Source organism: Argentina silus (genome assembly GCF_951799395.1).
Source record: "Argentina silus genome assembly, chromosome: 2".
Lineage (NCBI taxonomy): Eukaryota > Metazoa > Chordata > Actinopteri > Argentiniformes > Argentinidae > Argentina > Argentina silus.
The window spans coordinates 9,125,208-9,146,719 of NC_139656.1; the positions used below are offsets into that span (position 1 = coordinate 9,125,208).

Here is a 21,512-nt window from a genome sequence, read left to right on the forward strand (position 1 = left end):
GTCATACTGCACATGAGGGATTGCAATCAGTGGGAAGTTGGAACAGGTGTGGTGAGCTGCAGGGAGGGGGCGTGACCTGAGCAGTAATTGGGGAACCTATTGAAGAAGTGTCTCTTTTCTACAGTATTTTGAGAATATCTGAATACTGTCAATGAAATAATATAATTACCACTAATTAGAGGATACAACACACTCAAGGTTGGCGAGTAACCATGACTTATCTGAGCTATTGTTTGTTGGAGCACAGGAGCTGTGATTGGGATGATAGTACAGTGAAGTGACAGTAGCCTATTCCAATGCCAAGGGAGACTCTCACACATATATGCAGCCAATAGAATTGTCTCATGTCTCAGAGGATACAAGTGGTTACATAAATCTACTTAGCCATAGCCCCACCTACGACTGCAGGCATTACTGAATACATTTTCCTCTAGCAATTCACATTTTCATATTCAATGCTTTGAGTATAGTCCATCAACAGTCGATTGTGTTTTCTTCTGTTGCTGCATGTATATTTGGAAGGGTGCACTGCTGAGCTTATCCCGGACATTAGCCTAATAAAACACTATTGAGGTATTCAAAGTGCACAGTAGCCTACATGATAACCCTCAGACTAATCCATCAATGTAGATAGAGAGTATATGAAGTATTGGGGTTAAAGCTATGGGACAGAGTGTCAAATCGAATCAATGCTAGATTTCACAGTGGCTCTGTGGGTGAACTTCCAGCCAAATAGAGGTGGTGATTGTGCTCATTAGGAGCTGTGTGACTGGAGCAGAGGCATGTGGCCCCTCAGGAGTTGAGTTGCATCTGGGTTTCTCTTGGCATTCCTGCAAAGCTGTCCGGTGCTTAAATGGGTTCTTTTCATTCTAGATTAGAAAGAGTAGGCCAGTTGGACCCCCCACCATTCTGTAAAAACCCCTGCAATACCAGCTACCTCAGGAGTTATGGTTTATGTATGAGGAGGAATTAGCATTTGAAAGGGAGATATTAATAAATCGCCTTTTGTTCTTGTGATTGTAGTAGGGGTTGTGTGGAGGGAAGAATAAAATGCTTGGTTCTCTTCTTAAGACCTCAGGTAGTGAAGTTTTGATTCTGTCCTGGATTAGACAGGAAAACAGTCTTTTACATTTCTAAGTACACAGCTTGGATACATACCAAGCAGTGCACAATGGGTTAATATGCTCTCTCATGGGTGACATACAGTTCTAACCCCTTACATTTTGATATTATATAGATCTTGAGGTACTTATTGATAAAATGTGATGTTGCTGAATTGGATTTTCAGCAATATTTGCAAGCAAATTATCCCCAAGGGCCTGTTACATTCATTTATATTGACTAATTTCAGCCTATTATCATCTGTTCTTTCAGTCAGTCAAGTAGTACCTTCATGCCCGGAGAGTTGCTGACTGAGGTGCTTCTTTTACATGGATGCGTCTGTGATCACGGTGGACCCAAGCACAGCATCACGCCTCCATAGCCATTAATAAAGGTGAAGGGCCATTAAAATTTCATCAGGCACACGTTATGGCCCCCACCTCTCCTCATTGATGTGCAGATTATTCAGCTGATGTTACTGCTCTCCATTTTTAACACCCCCCCCCCCCCCACACACACACACACACACACACGCATGAACACACACACACACACATACCACCCACAACCACCATCCCCTGTCCAACTCTGTCTGCATATATGATAGAGAATAAGGCCCCCCATCTCTGACAGCAATGGGGTCTGTGGTCTCCAGCAGTGAAGGGCTGTGTTCAGCTTGCCTACACTGAGAGCTCACGCAGAGTCCTGTGGATGGGACTGAACGAGGGAGGAGGAGGAGCAGGGCTGGGCTCCTGCAGCTCTCTCACACTCCCTCTGTGCCTGGCCTACTTGCGCTCTGGTTTGTTTGGAGTTTCTGTTCTCTCCCCATGTTTAAAAAGCCTCTGTACTGCAATCCAGCCTTGGCACGGAGAAGCCCAGACAGCGATGTGCCAGGCTGCAGCTGTGACTGGCAGGCCTGCTACTGACCATGTAGGAGCTCTACCGCTGGGGAGGAGGGAGTGGATATAACTAGTAGGGGATAATCTATGACCTGATCTCTGAGTGTAGATTCCAAAAATACTGGGGTATGGGCAGTAAATACAACACAGTCAATATACAATACATTTGCAAAATGTCTTACAATTATGCAACAAGCGAGAACTGTTAAAAATCAGAATGATCCCCTGATTATTATTGTTCTTGGCAATGTCTTCTCCCCATGACTCTGGATTGTGTTATTTTCCCTCAGAGCAGACTGAGCTTATGAGTATCCTTAGAACTCAGATGCCATGTTGGAGGCGTTAGTCTGGGAGTTGTACTGTGACCTGCTGCTAGATAAAGTGTGAAGGAGGAGGAAGTGCTGCTCGCCTGCCAGAAAAATTTCACTTAAGTTGTTAACACCTTACGTGGTTCCAGCAGCCGAGGGCTCGTATCAGCTCCACTGCTGTAAACACTGGAGCTGGATTAACCTAGCTCTGGGTAACAGCTCTTGACACATCTAACTCGTGTGTGTGTGTGTGTGTGTGTGTGTGTGTGTGTGTGTGTGTGTGTGTGTGTGTGTGTGTGTGTGTGTGTGTGTGTGTGTGTGTGTGTGTGTGTGTGTGTGTGTGTGTGTGTGTGTGTGTGTGTGTGTGTGTGTGTGTGTGTGTGTGTGTGTGTGTGTGTGTGTGTGTGTGTGTGTGTGTGTGTGTGTGTGTTGCCAGACCTGGTGAATGTGTGTGTTTTGAGAGTGATATCAAAGGAGCCATTGGGCTGATAACACAAGAGTGGGAACGTGTATGTGTGAGTGAGTGTATGTTTGTTTACATGCACAGAGATTGTCATGGTTTGGATGTAAATTAGTAATGGCCAGACTTCAAAAACAGTGATTGGAGAAGTCCATCCTCGACTTGTGTCTGTCGCATCAGAATAGGCCAGCTTTACAAGCCTGAGATTCTGGGGCTTGTAGCGATGGCTTGTCTTGCAGTGAAATCCACAACACAATGAACAAAACAATCCCCTCCTCAGACTCCCAAACAGAGTTGCCAAAAAGATGAGTCATACATTTATTTTAGCTTTTCTGTCTGTGAAGAACACAGAAAGCTTAAAAATGCAATTGAACTCATCATAGAGACAGAACTGGTTCTGAGTGGAAAGCTCTACAAATGTAATATACTGTAGTACGGATCATTGGGTGGGCAGTCCAGGCCAGACAATTCCCATTTCTTTTTGCACTATATATGTATCGGGTGTATCGGTTGGAGGCTATGATTTGCTCCGTCTGAATCCGTTGAGGCCCCTCTGCCTGTTGAACAGAACCAGTAGCCCAGGGTGTTATCACCGTGGCTGCTGCCCTAATAACATGATGGATGAGTCCCAGCCTCTCTCTCCCGGGTTTTGGAATAAGAGAGAGAGGAGATGAGCAGTGTGGCGGGTCGGCCCCAGCCAGGAGCCAAGGTCCCACAAGGGCCCACATATTACAATGGCATAGGAGTCAATGGATTCCCTGTCACTCTCCAAGATATACGCCAGTGTGCACATGAATCCTCACAAAGAACAAGTAGCGCAGGATTGCAAACCCAAATCGAAAGCACTCACTCTGTCCCTGGTGCAGGCAAGCTGAGGTTTTTCTCCCTGTAGATTTACTGTAGTGTAGAAGCCTCTGCTCACTCTCCCCAGCCTTTCAGTCGGAGTTGGCCACAATTCACTTCTTTGCTAATGGGATGCCTCTCTGGGGAAAGCAATTTGTCCAGGAATGTGTATCTAAACTATGGATGATGTTATGTGGCCTAATGTATGTGTCTCGTATCTCCATGGCCTTGGGGAGAGGGCAAGCCTCGCCTCTGCGGTTTGAGACAAAAGCAGACTGGCCCATACAAAGACGCTCAGAGAGCTACGTCTGTGTGGATTCTCCCGCTAACCTGATTCTATTTATGTCCCTCCCTAACTTAGAGATATCACACACAAACACAGGGGCCAGGGCAAACATGACTGATCAGAAGTGGCACAGTGATGTGAGTGATACTGGCTGTCCATGGAGATGCTAATGCGGTAATTAGGGGTCCAGGGACTGCTTACCAGGGGAGCCTGGGTGCAGAGAGGGAAGCCAGGGGCTACTGGCAGCAGAGGATGAGGGAGGAGGGGGATAACATAAATGAGAGAGAGAAAGAGGAGGGAGAGTTTTACTGCATGTTCTTCAAAGAGTTGCTTTTCAGGAGACTGTTTTGCAGCACAGGGGCACATTTCATTTGCAGTGAGTTCGTTCTGGCGGGCTGCCTAGTAAAGTGTCTTAGAACGACTGTTATATCAGACATACACCTAGCTCAAGATATACCTAGCTTAAGATACACCTAGCTCAAGATATACCTAGCTCAAGATACACCTAGCTCAAGATACACCTAGCTCAAGATATACCTAGCTCAAGATTCAGTGAAGAACAAGTATAGCATTTTGTGTGGTCTGGTCGCCCTCACTTAACATGTGAGAGCATTCATCTCACAATGAGATACAGCAATAGTGGATTGGAAAAGGAAAATAAAATAAATGTGGAAATATGTAGATAATTGTGTGAAATTAAGTATAACTGAGGATTCTAGCTACTGTCTGTCACCTCATCATACATGTCCCAAGGTCCCTGCTCTGACTGTGGCTGCCAACAGAGCTTCACAGTGGTCTGGGATGTGCCTGATTCTGAGCCAGTTCAGGGGACAATCCAACCTGAAACCAATTTGGCTTCATGCGAGAGAAGGTCAGACATTTTACACAGGGGTTAAACTTCTAGGCCTGGGATTTGAGCTTTGTGCTGCTTGGCTTTGGGGTAGTTTGAGGGCAGGTACAGTACATGGGTGCAGGTGGGTCTAAAGGATCTTTCAGAGAGAGAGTTGAACAGAGAAACATACAAATGTTTATTTTTACTGGACTTTTCACTCTAACAGCATGAGCATGAGGTAAAGATGCAGAGGATTCACTCTGACAGAAGAGATCTAAGGTGTAAGTCATGCATGTATCCTATGCATGTATCTCTATGATCAATACATTACTTCATCGTTCTGGTGGCAAAATATTGTTTAACATTTATTTTCCACTTCAGCTGAGTTCACCCTCCTGCACAAATTTCATCAACTCCTTGAGCAAGTATCTGCCTTTGAATGATATTCTTTGCTTTTTGTGATATGTAAGACCCTCTGATCAGCAATTGCAAGGTAGAAACAGACCACTGTCTGACTAATAGAAAAGAGGGAGGGATGGAGAAAGGGTGCGCTGTACGTTCCTCAGGAACATGCTGAGTCAGCGGGTTCTGGGCGGCTGCTGTCCATTTGTTAACCAGCCTGTCACTTTCACCGCCTCCATTGTAGACCCAGAGGGTAGTTTATGTATTGATTTAACAGGGAACGTTCTGCCATTTTTTAACATAAATGATAGCTCACTTGGCTTGATGCATTGAGCCGGTTTGTAGCCGAGAGCTCTAGTCTCCATCAGTAGTCAACACACAGGGGCCATGGGTAATGGAGGAAACCCAGAGAGGAATGAACACTTTGCTGCTCTAATGCTGTAAATCTCTTAGCAAATACACATCTTTAAGGTTGATGCACTGGATCATCTTAAAGACAAGAATGACAAAGTTTATTTTTGATTAAATCATCTTGATTCTGTATGATTTAGGCCCATGCAGTCTGTACATGGCTGTCTCTCCAGACTTACTCTTTCTTTCATTCCAAAATTGCAATGATCCCCCCCAAAAAATTGGGTACTCTTTCAAAGCTCCCAGACATAAAGTTCTTCAAAGGTTTCTACCCCTCCCACAGTCAGGCGAGTCATGCAGCGTCAAAGAATAGAGAGTAAAGAATTAGGTCCTGGTAAAGTAGACTTGTATTGTTTGAGAAATACTCAGCTACACTAATGTTCAGCATGTTATTGTCGGATGAGAAATGAGGCTTTTAAAATAAGCACGCATCTTATATGCTGAAGGCGCTTCTCTTATCTGCCCTTGCTAGTTTGTTATCATGTAACATGCATAAGTGGCCCATTTAAGGAGGCCACTGAGACACTTTCAGAGGTATGCTACAGTATGGCATCAAATTAGTTAGCAATCTATTGCATATGTGGTCCCAAAGACGAATGAGACAGAGGTTCATAATAACCAATGAGTCTCACATTTTAATTCCCAAATGAACGTTGAGGTTGCTTAGAATAATTTTGAACATAGTTAGTGCACTGATAGTTTCCCCCTACTTTGTATTTGTGAGGGGGAGACAGTGGTTATAGTCAGAGGAAGTACCTCTAACATCCATCCCATTGTAACTACTGGATAAGCATATTCTATTCACATACTAACACAGCAAGTTAAATTCTGAACACAGCAAGTTGAAGCTGATTAATTAGTAACCTACCACATAGTGACAAACCCCTCGTTTCTGATGAAGTTGTGTATCATATTGTTGTCCTATTGCATCATGTTCACTGAATAGCTCATTGAGACTGATTCAGCACTATTAAAGCTTCAGCAGACGTTCTCTCAAGCATAAGGACATTATTTTACTCAGACTGATGCATCTCTGTGTAGAACATTCTTCCCCCTGCAACATGTTAGTGGTGATTTTCTCAATCTCAGTGATGCCATCTGAAACATATGAGGGGGCAGTGTAGCCTTGTGGCAGAGCTATAAGTGCAGGGTCTTGTGGAGTAAGCTGTCAAGTGATGGATAGTATACCAACCTACTGTATACAGAATATACTGGTACTTGAATGCATCTGTTAGAATTGTAGATTATGTTATTATTAAAGAATATTTCAATTATTCAGAAATATTTACTATCTGAATATTTTCCCTGTGGGTTAGAGAGTTTGTTATTATTACAGAATATTTTGTTCTGATGACAGTGCTTTGGCCTGGCCCTAACCCGACTGTTAGCTGCTGAAATCAGCAGTATAGTTGTGGAAGCTGATATTGTAGCATTTTTAGTTGCTACAGTACAGTATGCATGAATTATGAAATGTGCACAGGGGAACCGTTGTAGGGCAGATCATGCATAAATGCAGGAGCTGGCTGTGTGAGTTTGGGTAGAGCGTGACAGGTACAGTCAAGGACAGCTTCCTTCCATAGTGCAGCAGCTTCTCTTAGCCTGCTACATCTCTATCTCAGGCAGGACAGTCTGCTTGGTTGACAGGCTGACATCCTCATAGTCTCTTCTAGAAGTCTTGGGAGAGAGGCTTGTTGTGAGACTCTTTTACCTCAGTTTGACCTTTTACCTGATATCAAAGGCTTTGTAAAATACTATTTGAAGTGACAATTATTATGTTTAGTTGCTCTGAGAAAAGCCTCCATGTGTTTGAATGTGTATGGAGCCATTAGTAAGGTTTTTAAATGCACCTCATACATTTTTAAAAAGAAAGGAAAATGCATTTTGTTAAGGCTCATAAGGTAAGCTTATGCATATCTTATCACGTGTTAGGTAAACAAGACACCCACATTTAGAGAAAAAAGTTTCCCAATCCCAAGGCTATCAGACCTTGCAGGGCAAGTCAACGTTATGTTTAATCAGTGCGTGGGTTTGTATAGTATTACACAGGCAACTGATGTTATTTGGGAGAGAAAATACTATATTTTCTAGTCCTCTTTGAACAAACACTCATCCCCTCCTTCTTTCTTTCTCTCTCTCTCTCTCTCTCTCTCTCATCTCCTGCCATCCCCTCTGTTCTTGTTCCTACAGCTCAGAGAGTTTGATGTGAAAAAAATCTGCCATAATTGTGAGATTCTGCCTCTTTGTATTCTACTTACACTCTTCTGTTTGTCAGTGTGCCAGACATAGATTTATTCTAATTAGTACACTCACTCTGATTTATAGTTAGCTTGTTTATCAGGCAGATTTCTATAATTTCCACCCTCAACATTGTGCAAACACATCATTCTAAATGAATGCTATATATCTGCTTTTCCTACACCGTATATAAGCACTCTTCTCCGCAGGAATTAGCATGAGCCTCAAACCATAAGGAAAACGAATGCTGTGTTTGTTTGTTGTCAAGATAATTAGAGGAGAAAACACTAACTATCAGTTGCGATTCAATTCAATTAAGGCTCCATTGAAAGAGAAGAAGCGGTTCCTCTCCCTTTGACAGCTCCCTTTGACAAGGTATAAAAGAGCCTTTCTAACAGGCTCTCTTCCAACTCCTGGCTGGGGACTGGGGATGTCATCATTACTACATCCAGTGAAGGCTTCCATACTGTTTAAACCATCTATTTGATCCTGGATCCGATCTGCTGTTGTGATGTATTATTTACCACAGACCAATGGGTAGAGGGGGCAGAGGAGAAGGGAGCTACGCAGGTCCAGGGGCGGTTACATTATCTTCTGTACCTGACCCTGTGCATGCCTCCCCTGGGACATTAACATCCATTTAATTGAGAGCAGGATTGTGAGCAGGGAGAGGAGAAGGGGCTTTTGTGGCTGATGAGGCTGCTGTCTGCTAATGGGGCGTAAGCCCCCGGGTAGAGTATCTCTTCTCCTCAGAGCTCAGAGCCCAGGTTTCAGGTTTGGTTTGATTTTGTAGTTCTGGTATTATGGCTTCTATATGGCTTGTGTGAATCACTGTACAATATCTCCCAAGCACAGTCTGCAGATCTGATCTGTAGTGTGTTGTCTGTGTGGGTGGGTGAACAGAGCTGACAGATGGATGTTTGATCACTGTCATATAGTTGATTACCCTATAACAGAGACGTCATGCATTGAAGATATTTCACATCCCCTATTAGGTGAATGGGAAATTATAGTATATCCTCAGGAAGTGCTTTTTTAACGTTTGTTGTGGCAGTGTAGATGTGGTGACAGTTTGTAGGGAGAGTTTCTTTTGATTTATGGAAGACTGCAGGGCAGCAATACAATGCTTCCTGTTTTTTAAGAGGCTGGGGAGATGTTTTTTGAAGAACAATATGGCTCCTAAAATAGCAGCAAGAGTTTGCTCTGTGGCCCATAGCTATCCTCTCCAAAGTCTTATATAACAGCCATTGAATGTGTTTCTATAGCTCTGGCTTTGCATAAACACTCGTCTCCAGTGGGATGCTGTGAATCCACTCACACTGCCTCCACCACAGAGATGGAAATGTTCTGAATATGCATCTTTCCAGTGGGATTGGAATTTTTCAAAAGTTCATAGCAAGGTGAATTCATACTTTGTTTCTATGTCTTTTGATTTAGCATTGCCCAAGTTTTGTATTATTGTCCTTACCTAACTGTTGAGGTGCCCTTGTTACTGACCTTGAGCAGACTTGAGTAAGGCTGTTATTTGCTCAAAAAAGTGAACAAACTTGCATCATCCCCTCCTCAGGGAGGACATCGGAAGAGTGCATTTTAACAACTATTGTAACTACACTCACCAAGGAGGCCATTTCTGTCCTTCATTCATTCCAAAGCACACAATGGCCTCCATTAGGGCTCCAGGTGGGGCTCCAGGTGGCAGTAAGTGGCCCTTACAGGGAGACAGCTGCCTAGGGCTGAGGCCAGAGTGGAGCCAGGCCAGGGAAACTGGGACTTACCCGGGACAAAGGAGGAAGAGGATCAGCTCTGAAATCTACTCCTCTGCCTGTGGATGCTCTCTGGTAATGGGCCTGGATCTGTCAGTAGGTCAGCTCTCCTGTTTTGTACAGCTGGTGGTGTTTACTGGGAAGAGGGCAGGAGGCAAGGACGCACTGACTGACTGACCTTCAGACACACACACACACACACACACACACACACACACACACACACACGCACACATTTTTGTCAGAGGTTAATAAAGGCGGTTGGAAGGAAGTTGAAGCATCCCCCTACAGTGTTTGGCAGGTGGACAAGGGTCTCACAGGGAGCCACAACACTGACTTCTGCTGTGCCTGTGGCCTCCTGTCACTCTGGTGCTGTTTCCTGCCCTCAGCGTGTCTCTGTGGTGCTTGAACTGGACTCATTGCACCATCAAAACCAACACCCCCTCACACTGCCTGGGGAGCGTGGGGACTGACCGGAGGCAAACTGCTGGGAAAACAATGAGAAGGGAGGAGAGGCAGGGAGAGTTGAAGCAGGAAGTTCAGGCCAGTTCATTCAGCCTGGCGTGTTCACAGTGAGACTGGCTGACTGTAGATTCCCGCCGTGTTTTGATTAAGCGTGTCACTTTATACTCTACACCACATTAACGCGTTACTTTACTACAGGGCCAGAAAATAGTGGATTCCTTATGACAATGAAAGGCAGTTTAGTGTTACCCTCTGATTCCCCCCTAGAATGGGCCAAGACTTTCTCCTTATGGGGGAGATTATGGGAAACTCCATTCTATGGGAACCCAAACCCTACTGAACTATGGCTGGAAACCCAACTCACAGATTAGCATTCCAATCAGCCTTCACCATCACAACGTTATTGAATGGGGTAATTGCTCAGGAACTAGATCTGAGAGGAGTCATTTCTTGAATAAATAACGGCTGACAGATTATCATCCACCCATCCACTGTGTTTTAGAACATGGTGTTGACTTTGCCAGTTATTATCAAATGAGAGCGCAAAACATTTTAAGACACACATTTGCTGTTGTCAATTTAATATGATAGTCTGTTGTTGTTGTTGTTGTTGGTGGGGGTGGTGGTGGTGGTGCCTGTCTCATGGTGGGGGAGTTGTAGAATGTTCCTATGTCCTCATAAGTGCTCTTGAATGTCACATCCTATCTGGGGCCTGTCCTGAACACAGAAATGGACCCTCCATCCTCTTGTCAGGTCATTAATCTCCTCCCTCCCTTATCCTTCATCTCCTCTCCATCTTGTATTCTCTCTGCATGCTTGGCTTTGTCAGCCATTCAGGGGGCTGACAGACGCACAGAGGCACATCAGCCTTTGTCTCTACAGCCCCCCAGTGAAGATCAATGAGGAGACGGATGTACTTTTTAACACATTCAGTTAGGGATGGATGTTTTTGTATTCTTGTGACTATTCTGACAGGTTATAAGGATTCTTCTGGAAATTCTGAAGTTACAGGACAAGCAGAGAGTACCAAGGAGGGATAACTGCCCTGTGTGTGTGTGTGTGTGTGTGTGTGTGTGTGTGTGTGTGTGTGTGTGTGTGTGTGTCTCTGTCTGTCTGTCTGTCTGTCTGTCTGTCTGTCTGTCTGTCTGTCTGTGGGGGGGGAGAGGGAGAGAGAGAGAGCAGTGAGAGAGAGAGAGCCCTCCCAACTGATTCACTATGTGCCTCTGCTACAGGGCCATAAGCGGGCGGCAGGCAGCACCAACCCCTCTCAGGGTAAAGGGACGTTTTTGGAGGCGTGTGATGGCGCTAATGGGCTGCGAGCGACAGGACATTACTGCGCTGCCCAGGCTCTGCAGACACAGGGAGATGTCAAGGCTGACACTTACTGTGATCACTACGCTATTACATCACTGAATGCTGATGTGGTTCGAGCCCAGTTTAGGTCGCTAAAAGCACGGGGGAAGTGGAGACCGCCAGCAAGGCTTTGGCCGGTGGCGCCTGTACTGCATGCAAACACAAACAACACACAGTATTAGCTACACAGCACCCACGGAAAGCGCAATACGGCAAAATCATCACGTCTGCTTATCAGCTGAGCCACACTCACTTCACCTTGAGTCCTCTACATAGGCGAGGCATTAGATTGTTAAGTGGAAGAGTTATTTCTGTCAAGGGTATGTATGCACTGAGCACTAATGTGCCAGTCTCTTATTACTGACATTTCATAGAAATGAGAGGTGAGATAGTATGCTCCCTTACAAGCTCAGAATTTAAATGTTATCATTCATTTTCAAGGACAGGAATCGAATGTGTGTTTTATGGTACATGTTCTGGCCTTTTCAGATCCCAGATTGTAACTCCCAATTGAGGAGACAATGAAATTTCATGGGCCTATAGAGAGTAATCCTTGACTTCCTCAATGTAATTGGAAATCGAAGATCCTCCACCCGGAATGTTACTTTATTACTCACCACTCCGGTTCTATTCAGTCCATTTTGCATCAGAGCTGTTATTGCTCTCCAATAGGCCTTGTATCTGATCAGTTTAGTGTAGGAAACCAATAAAACGTCTTTATGACCGAGCCCTGGAGCCCTGGAGCCCTGGAGCCCTATAGTATGTGTGTAGTTGTGCATGTACGCTTTTGTCTCAGCATTCTATGAGGCAGGCCATTACTGAGTTCTGGAGGACATTTTTATATGGCTGGATTGGGATGTGGATCAAGTTCTACAGTATCTCATATGGGTGGTCCCAGATGTTTTTTTTTGTGGGTGGGCAAGTACGCCACAAAAGAACTGATGTTCAGGACACCTGGCTGATAGTAAGACTTGTCATCTTGCCCAAATGTTTCCCACCACAGGTTCTAAACAAGGACTACAGTGATAATGATGACACAGAGGAAGACCAACAGAATGACAAAGACATAACCTTGGGGACTGCCCATTTTTTCCCCCCCATCTCCTCCACATTTTCTTTACAAATTCACTCTTCAAAACTCACTTTTCCACAACTTGTTTTTGCAGTGCCCTGTGTAGTTATTCACATATCATTAGAATCTATTTAGAAAGCATCTCTGAAAGTGCCAGTGCTGTTAAAACCCAATTTTCTACTAAATTAACTTGTGCTCTGAGCAATGCAAATGCAGTCACATAAATGGCATCTCATTTTTTCCCGTCTTGTCTGTAAGTAAATGTTCTAATGATAATGAGTTTGTTTAACACGTGTTTCATCAACAGTGGTAACCACCCAGACAAATGCTCCTTGACAAACACACAATGTGAGACTTGATTAATGTTAGCAGCATTAATTGAAATGTAGGTTGGTTTTATTGATGGCAGGGAACAACTCTGATAGGCTTTATTGGTGTCGCGGGTTGTTTTAAATGGCAGTTAAAAATGTCATGGCGATAAATCTATTACTGCTCCCAGTTAATTAGAGACAGAACAAAGGGAGGAAAACACAAATAACAGTTTGTGTAAATATTGAGAACAGTTAGGAGGCCTGTGTGCCTCACTTCTTCCTCATGACCTTGCACACTGACAGTGTGTACTGTATGTGAGTAGGTCTGGGAAGGCTGGTGGAGGTAGAAATCGGAGGACAGGCTCATTGTAATGCATGGAACTGAATGAGGAATAGTATCAAACACGTGCCTCCACCAGCCTAAACTATAGAGTATGTATTGTGTGAGTTTAATATTGTGGTAAATAGGTGTCCTCCTCAACTCCAGCCCTGTCCAGCCCTCTCCTTTATGAGGCCCCCACCGTATCTTTAATGTATCACAGTGAATTTAAAACAGCACAGCGGGAGTCAGGCTCTTCACAGAGAGGCTGTGAGGCAAGCCAGGATCAAGCAGTGGGGGAAAAGCACACATTCCCATGCATACATGAATATCATTTTAGTGAGAGAGGGAAATGAACAAAGCACATATGATTTAATGTGTTTTCCATATCCATTAAGCTCTTCTGCCTACTGCACTTTCCTTACGTGTCAGTGGTAGGTCATCATCGGAATTGTCATCAACATCATCATCATCTGAGATTCAACAATAACAGTCATCATTATCATCATCATCATAATTATGTTAATCATGGTTCTGATCCAAATTGATTAAAAGCAGGTTCTTTTGAACCAGTGGAACATTCACCACTGCTCTCCATGCAGATTTGTTACACTTGACCTACAGCACTCTACCTGAATAATTTGTCTTGATACACCCATTCAACTATGCTAAATGAACAAATGAATTATATTATTAATTTGTCAGAGTATAATGGTAGACGCATGCATGAGAGGGAGAGTTCTACAACTGTTGAAGGACACACTTTTGTGTTGCATTGTCATTCTTATTTGCCCTTGTCATAACATTCTATCGCTAATGTTGAATATAAATCATCTGTAATGTCTTTTTTTGGACCCCAGGAAGACTAGTGGTCTCTTAGACGGCAGCTAATGGGGATCCTAATAAAAAATAAAGAATAGACACTTACTATTTAAACAGTTTCTGTTCCCTCACCGGGCGAAAGCTGTTATGTTGTTTGGGAGGCTTTGACTTAAACCTGAGGAGATGGGGGGGCAGTAGTAGAGGAAGTCTTTGAATATCCAAATTATTCTGTCTTTACTATAGAGAGAGCAGCGGGGGTTGCTTTTTCATCTGTCTCTCTTTTTTCCTACCTTCATAAAAAAAATTAATGTGACCCTCCTTTTTCTTTTTGCGAGGACAATTTAATTAAATCTTCTGTCAGCCATGCAGATTTTTGCGCTTTTTTCCCTTCATCCATGTCACTCACAGCGTTGAAACGCATCAGGGACGTGCCTAATGACACTTGTATTAGTGCTGTAATTCCCTCATGCATGATTTACGTTTTCTCATATTGTCGGAGCTTGAATGCTAATCACTCACAGGACTCGTTCTACTGCGTTTGTGCGTGCGCGTGCGCGTATCCGTGTCCATCTGTCCGTCGTCCAGGGGGTAGAATAGATGTATCAGAGAGTGATGTGCAGCAGCTTTATCAAAGACAGAGAGACGGTGTGAGGGACTAATGAAGAGGCTGGCAGATCAAACAGCAGGATGAGGGAGGAGGCTGTCTCTGGGAGTTCACCTGGATCCCCTCCCCACACCCTCCCTAGCCCACAGCACCTATACCTGCTGCTCACAGAGCAACTGCAAAACATTGCACAGCACATTCCATTGTCAGAGTTGAACCATTGGTCAATACTGTGTGTTAATCAGAGTGAATGGGCTGTTACTGTATCTGTCATATAGAGTCATGATTGGTGAAAGGAAATTAACCAAGATGGTCACTCCCAGAGAGGTAGTTGTGTTTTCTCTGCCCCCCTCTTCATTATCACCACCATTTTCCTCTGGAACATATCCCCACTGTCGACGGATTTGGTCGTCATAGCATATTGGGTATTCTTAATGGACTCTAGGATCTGATATGATCGAGTCTGCCACACAGGGATGAGAAAATCATTATCTATCATTATTAATCATAACACATCTTTTGGAGTCAGATATAGCGTAATGTTAACTTGTGTTAGTTGGTCATGTGCCCACTTGTGTGTAAAGTCTGCTTTATCATGTCCATAACCGTGTGAAGTTGTACTGGGGAATAAATGTATGTTCTTTATTCTATTACTGTCCAGTCCATCTCCTTTCCTTTCAATAATCCATTGGATTCGACCGCTTCTTCACCACCTCAGTCAACTCTTTGTTTTCCTACTTCAGCCTCTCCCAGGCATCTCTCTTTACTCTTTACAGGGGAATATGTATCCTGTAGGGAGGTGTGTGTGTGTGTGTGTGTGTCTGTGTGTGTGTCTGTGTCTGTGTGTGTGTGTGTGTGTGTGTGTGTGTGTGTGTGTGTGTGTGTGTGTGTGTGTGTGTGTGTGTGTGTCTGTGTGTGTGTCTGTGTGTCTGTGTGTGTGTGTGTGTGTGTGTCTGTGTGTGTGTGTCTGTGTGTGTGTGTCTGTGTGTGTGTCTGTGTGTGTCTGTGTGTGTCTGTGTGTGTCTGTGTGTGTGTGTGTGTGTGTGTGTGTGTGTGTGTGTGTCGTCCTTGCTGGTGTTTTCCTCAGTCTCCCTCACTGTGCCTAGGCTGTGAATAACCAGAGAGTAAAGAATGGAGACAGTCAGAGTCAGTCCTTTGTTGTTTTGATTTGGAGCGCTGTCTCAGGAAAGAGAAGCCCATTAGCCACTAAGTTTAATCTACAATGACCAGAGGTCAGTGACCCAGCAAAAACAAGTCAGCACCAGTGCAGCATTGAGACTTTCCAACACTGTATTTAGATGATTCAACCAGAATAGAAAAACAGATATTTGCTGACAGCTGTACTACAGAATATCATAAGCCTCTAGGAATGCACTTACTAACTTGACTAACTGTGTGTGTGTGTGTGTGTGTGTGTGTGTGTGTGTGTGTGTGTGTGTGTGTGTGTGTGTGTGTGTTTCAGACAAGTGCGGTGCTATGCTCCGGAGGATGTGCCCTCCTGGCAGTCAGCTCTCTGTTGGCCATCATCACCATCTTCCTGCCCAGTGGAGGTTGTGAGAGGAGGGTCTGCACTCTGGCCGGATACATGCAGATGGCTTCAGGTGAGTGTGGACACACACACACACACACACACACACACACACACACACACACACAAACACACCTATACATATATATATATAATAAGAAACTATAAAATATAAAAAGTAATGGGATAGTTGGTTGGAAAAATAACTGATGGTCCCATCAGTTATTTTTCCAACCATTCCTCTACTTGTGCCTTTTCTGTATAGACATCTCATGCATTCTCCATTGGTGGAGTGTGTATAAAGGACAGCTCTGTGTACAAATCATTAGGAGTTAGACACACATAAAACTGCCTATCATCAGAACTGAAGAGGAGCAGACTTTGTTGCCAATGCACATCAGTCAAAAAATACTGAACCGCCTGCTCTTCAGCAGGCGGTTGCTAGGCAACGGGCGGTGGTGGAGGGCTGCACTGGTGTAGCGAGAGCATGGGGAGATTTAGAGCCTGCTGTAAAAAGACAATTACTGCCCCTTAACACAGGTCATTGGTTCAGGGGGACGCGTGGCTTATCAGGATCTTGCTTTCATTCAAACAGGGAAGTAGCCCCATAAACAAAGCATGACTGTGGTTGTGGCAGTGCTCAGGGTTTAATGTGCCCACACATATACATACACACCAGACAGGCTAATCCAGCCATGCCCACTAGCCTTGTGCACTGGAATGTTTTTTAATGCCATTTTATGTTTCTGTGTGTGTGTGTGTGTTTACTGTATGCTGTATATGGGTGTGGCCTCACATGTTTGGATCATTCCTGAAGGACCCAAACTGTAGGACACTCCTACAGCATCCACTGCAGGATATCCTGTAGAACAGAGAGGGGAAAAGACTTGCTAATGAACGTTTTTATTCCTGTATAGAAACCTTTTCTATCATGAAACAAGAAGCTTAGCTCTTTTAAAAAGTCGCTCAAACAACAGACTTCTGCAGACTCTGCTTTTGAGAGAGTTGTTTTGGAGAGAGAGAGAGGTTTCCTGTATTTCTGTCAGCAGCCCTTTTGAAAAACCTTTGGTCTTTTTTGCTGTTCTGTGTAGTTCAGGAAGTTAAGAAATTAATGAGTCTCTCAAGGTTTCACAGCTGTGTCTCCTGCTGACTTTCTCTTAAAGGTTACATCAGTACACCAATCTTGCATTAAGAGAAAATGTTTGTTTGCTATTTTCCTCTAATTTATTAAAGTGTCTGCAGCAATTACTTAAACAATTCCTGGAATTATCGATGGCTTGATCTGCAGCCACTGAAGTGGTATTTAACACGGTGTAATTAGAAGCTATATTCATTAGCTGGGTTAAATTGTAACCTAAATCTATATTGACAGTTTGGGGTTTCACAGACCAGGCTGGGCTAATGGTCTGTTTAACGTGCCTCTTGTCTCTGTGAGCACTTCCTACTTCTCCCCCTGACAAGGGCTGTGTGTGTCCTGATCCATGCTGGTTGGGATTAGGAAGAGTCCAGATCTGTTACGGAGGCAGAGCTTGACAAATAGCCCAACCTGACTAGGCAGCCTGTCTGTAATCCTGTAGTCTGGAGTAGTCCTCTCTGTCTGGTGTATCACCGTACTATGTACATTTCAATGCTAAAAATAACAGTCTTTGTTTAGTTTCCAGGTTGTGTCTAGTCTTGATAAATGGGATTGTTGCGATTGAGTGCACAAAGATCAGAGGACTGTGTGTTTGTTTTCCCAGTGTGTGTGTGTGTGTGTGTGTGTGTGTGTGTGTGTGTGTGTGTGTGTGTGTGTGTGTGTGTGTGTGTGTGTGTGTGTGTGTGTGTGTGTGTGTGTGTGTGTGTGTGTGTGTGTGTGTGTGTGTGTGTTTGCCAGGCCTGCTGAATGTGTGTGTTTTGAGAGTGATATCAAAGGAGCCATTGGGCTGATAACACAAGAGTGGGAACATGTTTCTTTATATGATGGAAATTCTAATCCATCCAAATTAGGCCATGAATGTCATTGTCAAAGTGACGTTAGTACCATAATATGGAGTCCAATGTTAGTTAGTTTAAACCAGTACCAACTAAAAGGGAAAACAACTGACTGTTTTATTCAGTTTGGTGTGTTTGATACCTGTCCCAAGTTCAATGGGGCTTTGTTGTTGTGGGGTGCATGTACACACACACACACACACACACACACACACACACACACAGCCGAACCAGAAAAAGCTTTTTAGAGGCTTGCTCTTTCCTTTCTCAGCCCAGCTCTCCCATGGGTGAAGTCCAGGATTAGACTGTGAACTCGCTCAACCTTCGCTGGTTAAGCTCAGCGCTCCATTTGGTGCGAGGGTTCAGGGTCCCTTCTCTCCCTGCGCTGCTACATGTGTTCTGTATAGTGTAGCACGTGGCTAGCAGTCTCCATCAATGTTTTAAAGTCAGAGGGAGGGGGCATATTTTATTTGCGTCAGTGAGTTTTTTCCCTCCTCCTATTCATGCATGTTTTATGAAGATGTTTTTCTTAGTGGTCTAGGCCCACTGGAGGGTGGGGTCTGTGCTGTTTGTGTTTGTGCATGTCAGCCAGAACCAGTCAATGTGGATCACACAGGTAGGCTATGGACCTGGGAAAACAGACGATGCTGTCTGCACTTACACTCCCTGGATTTGTGTCGTCTTGTCTGAACAGTCTCTCAATCAATTCTGTTTGTTTCAATGCTCTGATATCCCCTATCCTCATGGAATGATTCTTCATAATATGGGAGTACACAATAGCTGTTGCGACTGTAGTCTCTTATTGTTGTGCTCTAGGATTTAGTCAAGACAATTATTTCAATGCTGCTCATTTGAGAGAGATAAGCTCATTGTTATACATAGGAGAGGTTTACTGTATGTGAGAGCTTTGTAAGACAACAGTATTCAGACTGATTCATTGTCTGATTCTCTGTTCAGAACTTCATGCTCTGTTGGACCCACAAGCAGGCACTGCACATGCACTGGTAATCTCTAATGTTGGAGGGGATGCTAGCATGCAACACACACAATGTAATAATTATATGTTAGCACAGAGCAGGGAAAATGCAGCACATGGATTACCAAACAACAAAAATGTTCATCTGTACAATTCCTTTCATTTTTTTTTTACTTAGGCGCCCAAAACAAAAGATGTTATGACAGAATAAAAATGGCCCCAAACATTTAGTTGTTTCAGTCACACAAGACATTTTCATTGACATCATCTCATACCCTTATTTTAGTGAACTGACTCTTTTCTTGTTATCAAACTAACCTCCACCCAACCTTTGCAATCAGATTCATATTTTCCCAGCGTTTCCCCTTTGAAAATGTCTTCTCACTGCCTGGTGCTAAAACAGCACATACAACACTGCTTGTTATCCGAACGTATCAAATTTTGCTTCCCACTGAATTACGGTACTGTTTTTACTCGCTGTCTTGTCTTGCTGTCTCACGGGTAGAGTGAACACACAGACGCACACACACACACGCACGTGCACGTGCACACACCCATACACACACACACATACACACACACACACACACACACACACACACACACACACACACACACACACACACTGTGATTGTGCTGAGGAGGCAGCAGCCTGCTGTGTCAGCCCTCCCTTGGGCAGAGCTGCTATGCAGATGTCCTCCCAAACATGAAGAACTTTCATTAAACTCTTCATAACTCTGTGTGTGTGTGTGTGTGTGTGTGTGTGTGTGTGTGTGTGTGTGTGTGTGTGTGTGTGTGTGTGTGTGTGTGTGTGTGTGTGTGTGTGTGTGTGTGTGTGTGTGAATTAAAATACAGAGAAGGGAAGGGTGAGGAAGGACTGATGGGACAATGTTTTCAACATCCATGGACTAAAACCTCTGCACAGGAGGACGCCTGTGGTGATGACAGAACTTTGAATGCTCTCTCTCTCTCACACTCTCTCTCTTTCTCTCTCTTTCTCTCTCTTGCTCTCTCTCTCTCACTCTCTCTCTCTCTTTCTCTCTCTTGCTCTCTCTCTCTCTCCACTCTGTCTTTCCATTTCTCTCCTCTGCTGCTGTCTCTCATCTTCTCATCACAAGAACACAACCTTCCCTGCATCCCTATCAGGGGAGAGATCTGTTTTTTGCCTTCACATTGTTCACATGATGACAGATATTTCTCTACATTTCATCATTAATTGGCTTGCCAGGGGTAGGATAGGCACAACTACATTTTACATAAAGACCACATTTCCTCAGCTCTGAAATTCACCAAAAGGTCAGCCAGGAAGATGCTTAGATTTAAGCTCTCATACCAACATACAATGACATCAGAGTGTAAATAACACTAGTCGAACATGTATTTCCATGACTACAATAAAGCAAAGCCTATATGTAGTATTACTGTAATGCTCCTCTATGGCATCTACTGTATGTGAGACCTAGCAGTGTGTGTGTGTGTGTGTGTGTGTGTGTGTGTGTGTGTGTGTGTGTGTGTGTGTGTGTGTGTGTGTCCGTTTGGCGTGGGTGCGTAGGTTGGCAGAATGTGACCTAGTTTAGATGAAGCTTTAAGTGTGAAGCTAACATTCTGACCTCTCACCTGTGACTCACAGCACACTATGACAATAGACATTTATATAAGTATTTGTGTCGTCAGTCAAGGGGGTGGGTATGTGCGAGCTACATGCATCAGTTTTTCTATGATCAGGGCAACATTTGCATTTGCTATTGATGGTAATATGGTTGCTCACATCTCACATCTCACCACTGGTTCCCGGAGCCTCTACTCTGCCTGAAACATGCTTCTATTGGAATCACGAAGATGACTCTTTTTGAAATATGGTTGTACTGCTGTGATTTGGAAAAGGTTAATGAGAAACCCTGTATGTGTGTCCTGAATAAACACAGGTGTGTTACTGTATGTCTTGTTTTTCTACCCTCATGTAGCTGGACTGCTCTCCTGTTTGATCGAGCTGATGTTTGAAGTAGGGGTATTGATGGACACTAGTGATCTCCACACACACTGATACATTAACGGACATTTACTATGGTGGTGTGCATGGTTACTGCTGGTTGGTTTTGTTGGTGCGTAGTTTCCATTAGGTTTGTTTGCTGCTGTTGTAAAGCAAAAGTTGTCTCAAACTGGTTTCATGAACATGCCAATGAGTTCAGTGTTCTTCAGTGGCCTTCCCAGTAACCGGATCTGAATCCGTCTGAACACCTTTGGGATGTGGTAGAATGGGAGATTCACAGCTTGAAAGTGCACCTGAAAAATCTGCAGGAATTGGTATTGTGATGCAATCATGTCATCATGGACTAGAATCTCAAAGGAATGTTGCCAACATCTTGTGGAATCAATGCCATGAAGAATTGAGGCTGTTTTGAGAGTAAAGGGAGGCCCTACCCAGTATTAGTATAGGGTTCCTAATAAAGTGTTTGGTGAGTGTACATTGTAGCGGAGTGGAGTCTACAAGGTGGGTGTGCACCTGACTCTATCTATAAAAGGTGTCGCATTTATTCTGGGAAATGACGTT

General features: G+C 44.0%; 1 protein-coding gene across 1 annotated transcript in view; it reads left to right on the plus strand.

Annotated features, from left to right (window-relative positions):
• lhfpl7 (LHFPL tetraspan subfamily member 7) overlaps positions 1-21,512 on the plus strand; it is a gene marked incomplete at both ends in the record, with an annotated part of 77,722 nt that overhangs the window by 722 nt on the left and 55,488 nt on the right. Inside the window, one exon of the mRNA XM_083689459.1 lies at positions 15,949-16,087. Coding sequence (XP_083545585.1) covers positions 15,949-16,087 — 139 coding nt within the window. The remainder of the gene's footprint in view (positions 1-15,948; positions 16,088-21,512) is intronic.